The sequence below is a fragment of the Diadema setosum genome, chromosome 2, assembly GCF_964275005.1.
Source record: "Diadema setosum chromosome 2, eeDiaSeto1, whole genome shotgun sequence".
NCBI lineage: Eukaryota > Metazoa > Echinodermata > Echinoidea > Diadematoida > Diadematidae > Diadema > Diadema setosum.
This window is the reverse complement of record NC_092686.1, coordinates 18306114-18320399: the sequence shown is the minus strand read 5'-3', so window position 1 is coordinate 18320399 and position 14286 is coordinate 18306114. Positions and strand designations below refer to the sequence as shown.

Here is a 14286-nt window from a genome sequence, read left to right as displayed (position 1 = left end):
TTCATATTTACTGGTCAAGAAAAGATTTCTGTATTCGAAATGAATAAAAAATTGTGAGAGCATGACATCTTGCTGATTTGAATATTCATACGTATATACTGGTCAAGAAATGATTTCCGAAAAAAGAAGAAATTTCAAAATGTCATAATATAGGCTTTTTCTTACCTGATTTTTTGTCATTTTTGTATCGTTCTGTACATAGGAAATACTCTTCTCTTTCTTTTAAAGTTGATTCATTTTGGGGGTGAAAAAGATAATGTGATTAATAGGTCTATAATTTCATCTATACATTTCAAAGTTTCATCTAATATAATTTCACAAATATTTTATGTATTTCTCTTCTTTCTATTTCTTCCAGTTTCACTTTATTCATTGTCAACAACAATGGTATATTATTTCTCAAATTTGTACACGTCCAGATCCATAATTACATTATCTCTTTGGCATGCTTGGTGAATTTTCGAGTGCTGTTCGTTATTCCGAAGGTTCGCTATTCCCAAGGTTCGTTGTTCCGAAGGGTCGTTAATCCGAAACACGCAAATTCCCTATACCTAGAGGTTCGTTAATCCGAAAATGAAAAGGGGTTCGTTAATCCGAAAATTTGTGGCGTTATTCCGAAGGTTCGTTATTCCGAAGATCGGTTAATCCGAAAATGAAATTCGGAACAATGAACCTTCGGAATAACGAATCTTAGGAATAAAGAGCCTTCGGAATAACGAACTTTTGGAATAACGAGCTGTAACCGAATTTTCACCTTCCTCGTCTCTATCGCACACATTACGTTACTCGATCGAGCCGAAGAGACCTGCCCCTCCCCCCCCCCCCCACGAGTGTATCGACAGTAAGCCTATTTGCTGGTTGTCGAATGCTTCAGCTACTACAGTTCTGTCCATATTCAAGCTATTTTTTATATGCATGGCCATTCTCAAGCAGTACGCCAAGGTCGTGTATAAATGAACTCATATACATGCATGCATACATGAAAGTTGTTGCATGTATATGCGTAAATTATGAAAGTTGTTGCTTCAGATGACGGTTTGTCAAAGGAAATGACAATTTGAGTATATTAAAGTCAAAGATTGACCATTTGTTCAAACAGAATAAAATGAGTTACTACAGAGAACATATGCAGTAACGAAAAGCACTCTGCTCAAAATACTGTAAATGAGTGCCTTTTAATGAATTTGTTAACGTTCATCAATACATGGCGGTGCTATGGTGCTGATGCGAATTTGAATGCGTTTCCTGTGCAGTTTTAAATTGAACTCACTTTTTTGCACATTCATGTGAAAAAAAAAAATATCATGAAATAGAGTGCTGAAGCAATCAAATTGAATGACATAGCTTCACATTCGCTCGAACTTGAATGATCTCACTATTAAATCGAATGCAAATCTGATGAAATTGGGCTGGAAAACGTATTCCTCTGTCTTCTGAAAGAGACCTAAATGAAGCAGTCTTTGATATTTAAAGTCTGATCACAGTTCCGCTTTGCGCACGAGAAGGAAAAGGTAATTTGTACAATCAGGCATGTTATTAAGCATCCGTGATGTATAATAATTATTCATGTATTCCTTATAAATTGTGGTTGTTAGCACATCCTCTGACAGAAAGCCCGTTATTTGGCAGCATTGATAGAAAATGGTTTTAATGCATTCAACACAAAACAATAAAATTGACTGACCTTTGGTCAGCCGGTCTACATAGGCAAGTTTATTGAAAACGAATGAAGTGCCTACCCAACTGAGAAAAAAAAACAACAACAACAAACCAAACTATTAACAAAAACGAAAAACATAAATTTCATTTGTACCAATGTGCACATGAGCTGATTGCGAACTGGCTTATCATACTGAAAATAAGCAAAAAAAAAAAAAAAAATATGTGGAGAACTACCTCAAAAGCACTGAAAACCCTCAAAACAGACCCCTAAATCCCCCCCACAAAAACAACAACAAAACCCCACATTTGTTAACAAACAAATACATGTACACCATAGGGCCCTATCTACTCATTTCAAACGATCTCTTCCCCGTCTCTACCCATCAAAAATTAATTTCAATAGGGGTTACAACATTGTGTCTGGATACCATGTTGACATCCACCAGGAGGCGGGGCTCTGCCACCTCCCTCATACAACGATGGTATCCGTCAAAGATTAGCGTCTTTGGTATCCGTGTGCACGGCATAGAGCTGTATATATATCGCAGAGCTCTATCACGGTGCACGGCAATCACCAGCCAAGATAGAGCTGAGTGCGTCTCATCCACTCCTCATGGGGTCTGCTACTGATACTAGGAAAAGATGTATATTTTTTGCACATCAATTCTAGCATCAACACTTTTACACGTTTTTTTGATTGACTAGTTAAAGTAATTACAATTTTTTTTTTAAATGAAAATCACTAGAATGAAGCAAGTTTAATTCTATAAAACTCACATTGCTCCCCTATTGATTGTATGGTACATGCCATGCCATTGTCCAGTCTTGTAACCATAACGACACCCTTGTTGACATACCTCCAGCCATGCGCCGGTATGTGTGGGTACGACGGGTGGGCCCACGTACGTACGCATGCATCAGCATACATCACAACGTACACGGTATACAGCCATAGTTGTGTAGATGGAACTGGATTCCGCGGTTTCCGTTAATATTTGTGCCTGGTTATCCTTCAACTGAAAAGGATAAGAAACCTGACTTTTCTTCGGCCCAAGTCATTGAAATAGTCTTATATTCTCAAGATGCCGCGTGAATTATTTGATGTCCAACGACAAAATTTCTGGACTGAATCCATCCACAAGGAGGCTTACACCCGCCTGGCATGGCACGAGAAATACAGCAAGGAGTTTGCCAGGGAGTCCCGCGAAGGCGGACAGGCGGCTATCGCTCGAAAGAAGCGCCCGGACATGGTTCCCAAAGTAAAGCTGATTCCTGTGCAGGCACTAAAAACCAAGAAGGCACCAGCAAAGACTGACGTATCAAAAGCCCAGGAAGAATCTAAGCAGAAATTTGCAGAGCTGGCTGGAAAAAATCCTGATGCTCTTCTTGTGGAGATGAGACCCGCCACTCCGAAGGTGCGTGCACAATTGTATGAAGGATTTAGCAAGGAGGGAACTGGACGCTATGCCTATCTGCAGATTCGGAAGCTGAAGAAACCAGAGTGCAAATACGAAGTTCCTCTTACCAGCTCCTGGGAATATGGTTGGAGACTAGATGACGTTGTGAAGGAATTCAAGGCCCCCTCATTTGGGCGTTCTCGCATTGTCAAGGACTCTTTCTATCGCACCAATGGCATATTCTAGATTGAGATACAAGAATGTCAGTTTCTTGAAAATTAAACTTCTCTTGCTGCAGTCATGCTGTGCATGGAAAGGACAAAATCTAAATGTTGATGTCAGGCCTGGAGCCTGTCAAACCACTAACTTTGATGTAGAACATGCCTATCGGTTAATGCATTTAAAGATGTGGTAGAAGTCAAGATGGTTAGACTTACTATATCAATCCACAGAAGTGTTACTGTAAAAAGAGAATGATCAATTTCAATAATATGCAAATAAGTGATAACTTCCAGCTCCCGCAAGCATTATGATTGCATTGGACAAAGGTGGTGTTTTAGCAAGCAATATAAGTAATACAAGTTACCTTTTCAAATGGGAATATATTTCGAACTTGTGATTTATTCCTTCAAATTTCTCAAACTTGAACCGCTGCTCTCTACTTTTGTTTTTGTAGGGTACTTCGAAGAGACATTTATCACACTTTCACAGCCCTTTATCGAAAACAAACAACTGGCTCCTGCAATCCAGTTAGTAGGCGATTAAAGTGCAACCTGATTTCAATTGTTTCCCTTTTTGTATTGAGATTTCAAGTTTATATTTGTCTGAATTAAATGGAGCTGTAATATGTTTTTGAACTATGTCACATTCCAGATATCCAACATCTTAGGAGTATATCATATTCTTCCATTCATTTATGCAGGTACAGTTTTGTAGTTGCCCCGTCTATGCATACTTTTTTTTCTCATCTGAGGATGAACAAACTATTTCAGTGCTTTACCACGTACCACTTAGTACAATACCTCATACAAGAGACTAAATAATGAGGTGGTCAAGCAACTTTTTTTCCATTGTTTCTTCAGCACAGATGTATTGTCTTTAAAGGACAAGTTCACCTTCATTAACATAAGGATTGAGAGAATGTAGCAATATTAGAACACATCATTGAAAGTTTGAGGAAAATCAGACAATCCGTTCAAAAGTTATGAATTTTTGAAGATTTTGTGCAGTCACCGCTGGATGAGAAGACTACTGCAGTGTATGATGTCACATGCGTACAACAATATAAGGAAAATATAAAGAGAATTTCACAAAATTTCATCTTTTGAAAAAAGTACACATTCCCTTGACTCGCTACCGACATATGTAATGGGTAATATTATTCCCATTGCCTTTAGAAAGAGGCAAGTCAAGTGCTCTTTTATTATGCAAAAAAAGTGAAAATATGTTGAATTTTTCTTTACATTTTCTTTATACTGTTGTACTCATATGACATCACAAGCCTTAGTAGTCTCCTTATCCAGCGGTTCCAACACAAAAATTTTAAAAATTCATAACTTTTGCATCGATTGTCCAATTTTCCTCAAATTTTCAGTGTTCTACTAATATTGCTGCATTCTCTTAATCCTTATGTTAATGAAGATGAACTTGTCCTTTAAAATAGACCAAATGTAGGCGTATACAGTACATTGCTATTGTAACAGTTGTAACTAAATTCTTGCTTCAATATACAGCAATTTAAACTGAAGTCCCAAAATTATAATCTACACGTGTACATGTATGTAAACTTCTTTATACACTACTGTTCAGCTGTAACGACATTTCAATATAATGAAAGAAAACTGCCAGTCCTGTATGAGGACTTCCCTATAAAAGGAATACACTGTACCAGCAGTTTCATAATCATTTCCTTCCTTGTAATTGTGCATTACTGCCTTAAAACCTTGTCATTTCAGTGGACATGAACTCGACAGAGAGGGGAGTCAACATACATATAGGCAGACATCTGCATTGACTTAAAGTGGCAGTATACTGGATTTACAGACTGTATATCATACATTTTATTATTTTGAAAATCGCAAGTCATGAGAAATGCTGAAGCATATCAAATTGTGAGATTGAGAATACAGTTTTACCACTTGTTAATGTTTAAGAAGCATTGTTTTATGACTGAGAAGTCATGGGAGTTCGTGTTTCAAAATGCAATTTTGCACTTCCTACAATAGACATTTGGTATTTGTGAAGTCATCAACATTTTGTCTTCACAGACATTGGACTGGCACATGGTGCTACATCTATGCAGCAATTTGCACCAATATCCTGATGGCATAATCATTTAAAGTGTTGTGTTAAACCCACTGATATGTATATTATTACATAGAATTTCTACCACAAAGAGCTTGTAATAATAAGTTGCACCTGTCAGAAAAAAAAAAAAATTGTTGTGCTATGTTCTGTCCTTGGAACAAATTAAGGTTGAACAATTTTTCACACTTGTATAAAGAAATGTGACATTTATTCTGGTTAACGATTGTTACACTTTAATACTCTACATGTTCTTGAATTAAAAAAAAAGCGTTGTGCTACAAAAGTCTAATTTTGCTGTCATGGTGTTACAAATGTAGCATGGTTGGGTTCTTGAATTAATGCAGTATTTCAGGAATAGTGATGAGAAGGTTGAAAGGTTGTACTCTTTGTATGTACATGTATGCATGTGTGTGTATATGTATGTGTGTGTGTGTGTGTGTGTGTGTGCGTGCATGAAGGCAGTGCAAGTGTTACACATGGCCATGTAATGAATAGTTGACATTATTTTTATTTAAGTTAAGTACATGCAAGTATGCTTCATGTTGGGACATCTGGGCCCTTTGCATATCAAAAAGTTGAGGTCAAACAGAAGTCAGAATATCAGTCTCTAGATACCCAATTCTGATGGGCTGATAAACTGACTTATGATAATCTGACTTAAGTTTTTAAATCTCAACTTTTTTGAAACGTTTCCACTTTTACAATAGCCTATACAGTGCCAAGTACATTGCATGGAAAGAAAGAGAAAGTGAAGTGAAGCTGGGTGTGGAACTTTTTCTGGGTTGGCATGACTAACGGAGTTACATGTGCAATGAACATCTAGCATAAAGTGATGGGCAACTTGAGTTTCTTTACAGGATCACCTCCATAATCACACATGCAAATTTCAGTCAACCACAATAAAATAAATGACACCAGAAACACTAAAAGGACAAAATTTGTCTGGATTAATGAAGAAAATCTCTATTTTTAATTTGTATATCACAAAATGAGAAAACACACAAACACATATTGACTTTTGGACAAAGGAAAACATCCAATGAAATTTAGTCTTTTAAATGAGATGTAAGTGTAAAATTTCAAAGGTAGATGATTGTAAATGAGCAATGTTGCACATACATGTATTATGTTTACCATTCTAGCATCTGGTCAAACTCTTCTGTGCAGCATTTGGACACCAAAAACAAAAATAGCAAAGCCTTGCCTCTATTCTGTGAATGACATGAAAAGAACAAAATGCAATGTTTGAAAACATGGATGATACACGTGCACATACATGCAAATGCAAATTAGAATGGGCTGTTCTTGTAACACAAAGAAAAGTCACAGTCCCGGCACTAAAAAGTCACATCGGACTTGGTGGTGTTAGATCTGTTAGTGCAATTTTATATTCATCTGATGGGTCAATTAAAATGCAACGTTTGACATTAATTTTTGATTCACAATCAACTAAAAAAAAACCCAAACATGTATCTTGATCTAAAAATGAAAAAATCATGCTGAGACAATTAACAGGTATTGCCTTTATTAGATTTATAACACTTGACTTCCCCAACAAATTATATTTCCCCAACAGATTAAATTTCCCTGAAGCATGCAGCACTGAGGGAAAATAAAACTCTCAAGGGACTGCCAAACATTATTTTACAATAGACGAGGCAATATCTCTTATATAATATGGTCCACATAAATACAGGTGATTTCATTCTAATCAGGTCAGCAGCCAGCCAATTTCTGGAACTATATCACCTGACGTGCCATCACTGCTCGTAATGTAACAATTTCGACCCCTGCTGCGTAAGTCACATGATTGCATTTAGACTAATCATTGATTAGCACTTAATGTAGACCATCAAAAATGTGATGTGTCCTCACGAGAACCATATGTCAGAAAAATAAATTTGGGGGTTTTGGACGTACATGTATATTAACTTTTTAGATGATAAGCTTTAAGTTGATAAATGATTTGCTCCACTTTATTACAAGGAAAATATCTTTATAAAGAATTAAAAGTTAGAAACTGTTCAGGTTATATTGCCAAAGTTGGCTTAACACATATTTTTCTTCCTTTTTATGGTATCTGACTTTATGCTGGAAACGTGACCACACACATTACACACAAGGTGATTCCTATTACAACATACACAGTTATAACAAACTTTTGTTACAACAAAGTAAATATTCAGGTCCCACAATTATTATCAATGAAGTTTATGGAGCAAAATTTCTTTGGTTATAACATGATTTTAATTATGAAAAAGAAAACTATCGGTCTCGAGGATTTCTTTAAAATGGGAGTTGCCTGTATGTGTATATCTTTAACCAGTTTGTTACTGACTCTAAACAACCTGTGTAAACTGCTAGAACTTCCAAAGGGGGGGGGGGGGGGTCCTTCAAAAAGAGGTCTATAGAATAACACAGAATGGCATTTGGCTGTACATTTTCCAAAATCACATCAAAACAAACATATAGCAACATAGTTGAAATAATTGTACATATATCCAAAATGTGACAATAATCAAAACTGTAGAACAGTTCCATCTTTGCCATGTTTTGTTTTGATTCGTTTTCAAAGCTGTTAGTCCATCAAATTTCATAATTAAAGGGACTGTACAGTACTGGTTGAGGTGGGGATTCAAATTTATAACATTCCTAAGTGAGATAATGAGAAACCTCTTTATGAAATATGAAAGAGCATGCAATTTTAGGAAGGATTCAACATTTATTTGATGAAAATTGGTTTTCAAATGGCTGAGATATGCAAAAAAGTGTTAATAATTAAAGGCGACACCTTTTATTAGGATCTCTCTGTTTCACCTTGTTTTTGGATATCTCAGCCATTTCAAAACCCATTTTCATCAAATAAACTTTTGATACCCATTAGAATAGCATGCTCTTTGACATCTCATAGAGTGTTTTCTGAATATATCGCAAAACGTTAAAAGCTAAATCCTCACCTCAATCAGAACTGTACAGTCCCTTTAAAGTGTACCAATACCCTGAGTATTATGTTTACTATATTTGTAGAATATACATGAGACATGCCCTCTCCAAAATATTTAAATTTTCTGTCACTCCAATCTTTATCTATTGTGGTTAAAAAGTAACTTTTAAAGAGTGTACAAAAGTAACTTTAAAAGAGTATACAAAGGACTTGTAATAGACTAGTCAATTACCTGATTTTTTCAATCAAACGATCACACTATTGATATTTGTTTTTATCATTCGTAAAAATGTACCCATATAGCTAGAATGCGCTCATGCTAGTACTGGCGCTTACGGAGCAGAAATTAAATGCGTGGAGCACAAGTGCCAGATTATCACAGATATATGATTTGATTTATCAAAATATGTATAGGCCTACTTTCAGGAGCTCCCACAGGTGAATTATGGTTGTTTTTTGTGTATCCTAGCTGTACACAAATTTGATTTCCAGGGTGTTGGTACACGTTAAGATACTGAACTTCATTTACCGTAAATTCAGTCATTTAGAATAGTATATGATGCAGTTTAAATATAAATATTTTGTCAAAAATATGAAGTTGAAAACAATCACTTACTTCTTCGTATCCATGATTTTGATAGAATGATAATTTAAAGGGCAAGTTCACCTTCATAGACATGTGGGTTGAGTGAATGCAGCAATGTTAGTAGAACACATCAGTGAGAGTTTGAGGAAAATCGGACAATCCGTTGAAAAGTTATGAAATTTATTTCTGCTTACTAAAAGCTGGATGAGAAGACTACTATGGGTTGTGATGTCACATGAGTACAACGATATAAAGGAAGATTAAAGAAAATTCAACATATTTTTACTTTTTTCGCATAACAAAAGAACACTCGACTTCTCTCTTTCAGAAGGCAAGGGGAATAATATTACCCTTAACATATGTCAGTAACTAGTTGAAGAAATGTGCACTTAATTCAAAAAGTAAAGTTTTGTGAAATTCTCTTTTTATTTTCCTTATATCGTTGTACGCATGTGACATCATACACTGTGGTAGTCTTCTCATCCAGCAGTGACTGCGCAGATACTTCAAAAATTCACAACTTTTGAACGGAAGATCTAATTTTCCCCAAACTTTCACTGATGTGTTCTACTAACATTGTTGCCTTCACTTAATCCACATGTCTATGAAGGTGGACTTGTCCTTTAATGTGTAAATGTAAAAGCACACATTACTCATTACTACTCTAACACACACACTCTTTAAAGTACTTTGTCAATAAAATTTGAAAGACCATGCCTGCTCTAAATATACAAATATCATGGATACCTGCACAACTTCACTAGGACACCTGATAATGGGCAACATTGAAATCATGGTAAAAAAACTATACTAATTACAAAATAGCAAATTCTACATTTCTGAATATAAGATTTCTGCATTTGATATAAGGTATATACATCCATACTGTGCAAATGATAAACCAAAGACAATGATATGAGATACAGAAAAAGGAGGATTGAAACAGTCATTGGTGATAAATCTACTACAATCCAAATATTCATAGTCTTCATGTTTGCCATGATACTCATGTATCTTGCCTGAATAAGTACACATGTGATTTACCTAAAAAATATGGACGGATGCACAATTTGATTACAATCATATCAAGGTGTAAAGATTTTTTGGGAAAGCATAGTTTTCATACAAAAATGCTGCTATCCAGAGTTTGCACAAAAATAAAATGTGGAATAGGACAATGTGTTGCGTACACAACAATTTCAGACTTCATAGAATGTTAGAATCACACATACTGATGAGAGTTTCATGATAAAATTCTGGGATTATCATGGTAAAGATTACCTTGCCATAACATGAACAGGATAAAAAAAAAAAGAAAAGAAGAAGAAAAATATATAATTTTGATTCACTATTTAAAAGCGAGAGCAAAAGTACAGTTACAAGTCGGAAACATGTATGAGCAATTTTGGGCAGTAAAGTGATGTGGTGCATACAGACAGACTTATCTGATTTGCAACTTATGTCAAACTCTGATGAATAAACATGTAGAGTGACATCTTTCATAAAATCTACAATCATATAGAATGTTATCTATAATGTGTTAGTTAACAGAATGGAAAATGCCATTCCTTACTTAACTCATGTATACTGAATATGTTAATCAGATCATTATATCAAGAAAAAAAAAAAGAGAGAGGAGAAATACACCAAAGATGACATGTACCATACAGAATTGTAAAATGCAAAAAGACAGGCCCATCGGTAAGTGTCAATAATTTACAATGTTTATGTGTGTGACCATGAATCACATGACTGAATGTATTGCAGACTGGAATGGTAAGGCACTTGTGATGGAGTTCTAGGTAAGGTATACTTGCACACAAACTTATCAAAATGCAGGTAATCATCTTCCTGGAATGCATGTTGCATATCAGCATGATTTGATTACATTATGATCCTAACTACTTTGAAAGTTCGATAGAAAATCTGAGATAACTGTCGCTAAAGAAGACTAATATCAAAGTTGAAGCTGACAAAGATCTTTAGAGGGCAGATCCTGCCTCACTGCTCTCCTCCTCCTCCACCTCTGTTTCCAACCTTGCCTTCTTTCTATCCTCAATCATTTGAGCCAGGGAGTCCATGTCCGGTGCAGCTGAGATACTGTTGTTGGCCACCTTCTTGATCTCCCGTCGTTTGGCCTGCCTCGACTTGATCAGCCGCTCCCTCTCCTTCTGGCCCAGAAGGCGACCAGTCTTTGGCCGGCTGGTACTTTGAGGAGTGGATGGCTTGGAGCCTGATGATGTCACAGATTCCAGCTCATCCTCGTCAGGTTCAAAGGCCTACATTTGGAGGAGGTTAAAGAACCAAGACAGAGAGAACCTCTTCAGAATCTAGAGCATTTTTAAACATCTGGCAAGACTTGAAAGAGAAGACTGACATTAAATATGGATGAAATTTTCAGAATTAATTTATATTTGTGTCTACTTTCTTCATTTACCTTAAACAGTGGCCTTTGCAACATATTCAGTTGTCACAATTTGATGAGACTAAGGCTTATATGGTGACATGTGTGAATCCCTAAAAGAGCTTGATATGATTTACATGATAAATAAAGTAATCATAAATATATAACTGTGACTGCATTGTATGCAATCAAAAGGACAAATTTCATTGTTTATCCACTCAAAAAAAAAAAATATATAAAAAAATACATATCTAACTTTGCATCAACTTTAAGACGAAAAGTGCACTTGCTTACATGCTGTATATACCAGAAAACAGAAAAACACCTTTGTATCAAACTGTAATCTTTGAGAACATGCAAACTGAAATTTCTGGCATTTGTGCAGACCATGAAAAAAAAAAATACTTGTCAAAAAAATCATAGTTTGTAGATTGCATCACAATTGATAAAGAAGGGTGCCAGTCAACTCTGTGGAATTCACATTCACAGAAAAACATTGTGATATGATTGAAGACAAAATAAATTATCATTGAGTGTAAGGGTCCAGATAACAACTTGTGTTACATGCCTGGAATGAAAATCAAAAGAAGGAAAAATTACTTTATCATAAATCTCCCAAAGAGGTGATTAAATAAAGAAAGCTGTAAATGACAATTTAGAAGAAATTGTGTATTGTGATGATGTAAGAGAATAAATGCTTATGAAACAAAAAAAATCTAAAAGGATCATAAAATACACTGCTATCACATTTTTTCAGAAAAAAATTGTAAGACCGACACTGCATGACACAAAGGACCAATGGTGGACACATGAAACATTGCAGCTCTATATATTGACTTCTTTTGCATTATTTACTGCATGTACTTGCTTAACAAATATCTGGTAATGGACATTTTATGTAAATTGGCTGAGATACAGTTGTATCTAGGTCTTATGTGAGATATCATGGTAGTCATTAATATCTCATGAACCAACATGACCTTTAAAAATATTGTTGACTGATAAGCTTAAAAACAGTACAATCAATGGAAATTATGAAGATGACATGCCTAGCCCTTCCACATTTCTCCAATGATGTCAGTATGAAGTGACTTTATATATTTGTCAGAACTGCCTTCAAAATCTCCATTTGATTTAAATGGGTAAGTCTTTCTTTTTATATGGACAAGCTTGACACCAAAAATTATCACATGTGTTGTATATCATTTGCAGACAATGTAATACCCTTTGGAACCATCGGTGCAATGTGGTGCCAATATTGAAGAAAAAGCAAAAGCAAAGGAAAATAATTAGTCTGTGTGTGTGTGTGTGTGTGTGTGAGCGTGTGACCTACAATGTCTCTGGATTGAACAAACCATTGAAGATTGGAGCTCATTCCAGAAATTCATCATAGAAACTGACACATCACGGGTTAGCTGGTGCATTACCGGTACCTACAAACAGCCTCTGATCCTCAATCAATAAGACATCCTGAAGTGCAGCTTCAGATTAGACACATGCACATAAAACCCAGAGAGAATTAAACCCAAGGATAGACTCCTAACAGGAAAGGTAAAAAACATGTCCCTAAGATGCTCCTAAAATAAAATATAGCTCAAGATGGCATCAGCGTGATTTATGGTCCAAATCTTCATTCTGTCCACTCAGTTCATTCAAATACATACTCATCTAAAATTGCTCCAGGTCCACCTCAAGAACAGCAAGCAAATCGTGAACAACTCTCCCAAAGTCATCAATGAGAAATGTGCAAACATCAAAGGACACCAAAGCGTAGAACACTTCGTGTAAATTAATCACTATGACTTCTTGCAGAGAACTGTTACCTTCATTCTAAAGGTGTCTAAAGTCTTACAATCAATCTGGGGATGAGAGTTCACTTGAAATATCCTTTGATGACTTCAAAGCCACAGGAAAGAAGACCAAAACATGAAGAGGGAAACAAAAACAAAATTGGCATCACAGCAGTTGCCCCTGAGAGAAGAAATGTTCCATACTGAAGACAATTTCATGTCCTAACTTGCAGCTGCATCATATCTTATACTTATTCAAAACATTAAATCAACAAGTCTGGTTCTGCCTCATTAAGGACTGATAGCTACGACGTTTGACAAAGGCATTTCATCATTTTCAATTATGAGGTCATCAGTTCAAATGTAGCGGTCAAAAACGATGCCCTAAGCATGAAAGTTCTGCCAAGTCAGCACAGTTGAGACAGGGTACCTGCAAAATCCAGAGGAAAAGCCCTGATCACTTTATGCGCAATATCTGGGATGTCATGAGTTCTTGTTCACTTCATGCCACAGACAAACAAAAACAGCACAAGCCTAGTGGACCTCTTTGTCCTCCTCAGAGTTATGAGACTTTATAAAACTTCAGTACCTTTTCTAGACAGGAATGATGCTGAACTTCAACATCACAACCATCTTCCACCGAAAATCACTCCTAGCACTGGAACTTTCAGTAGGAACAGTTGAGATATTTGCATTGTCTCCAAGTTTACATTTGCAGACCGGTTTCTACCACAAGAGTGTGGAGAAATAAACCACCATATACACATAAATGCCCACAATAACTCTTACACTTGATAGTTGAACCTGAAGATTTATCTTTTGAGAAAAAGTTTACAAGAGATTGGGATATTGACTTGAGAACAGGATATTTTGGAGCATCACATACCTAAGTGCCTGTGCTCATGTGACAAAAAAAAAGAAAAAAAAAAAGAACTGATATGTAAATGCATTGAAATTGAAAAACTTTTCAAACAACAATTTGAAGTGTCATATCCATCAAAAATTGTTGAACTGGCAATAGCTGCGAGTGCAGGAACGCTTGAAGCCATTTTGTGATTAGTAGCACATACAGTTTTTTTCACTTCCTCCTCAAAAATATGTCGACAGGCGTGACATCGACGGTTGAAGCTTTTGCTGAGAATTTGATGCTATGATATGAATCGAATTTTAAAGAATAATGCAAAAAACAACCAACA

The 14286-nt window shown here is 35.8% G+C and overlaps 2 protein-coding genes across 2 annotated transcripts in view; one reads left to right on the top strand and one right to left on the bottom strand.

Annotated features, from left to right (window-relative positions):
- The first annotated feature begins 2596 nt into the window (after positions 1-2596).
- On the top strand, positions 2597-5655 carry LOC140246208 (protein SPMIP1-like). The gene has a single exon (XM_072325658.1). It carries the CDS (start codon positions 2745-2747, stop codon positions 3303-3305), a length of 561 nt encoding a protein of 186 aa, XP_072181759.1. The 5' UTR covers positions 2597-2744; the 3' UTR covers positions 3306-5655.
- Positions 5656-10308: 4653 nt separating this feature from the next.
- LOC140246207 (uncharacterized) overlaps positions 10309-14286 on the bottom strand; it is a 66877-nt gene continuing 62899 nt past the window's right edge. The window contains exon 53 of the mRNA XM_072325657.1: positions 10309-11175. Coding sequence (XP_072181758.1) covers positions 10879-11175 — 297 coding nt within the window. The 3' untranslated portion in view covers positions 10309-10878. The remainder of the gene's footprint in view (positions 11176-14286) is intronic.

Coding starts and splice junctions, on each gene's coding strand:
- LOC140246208 (XM_072325658.1), top strand. CDS start 2,745: ATGCCGCGTGAATTATTTGATGTCCAACGACAAAATTTCTGGACTGAA.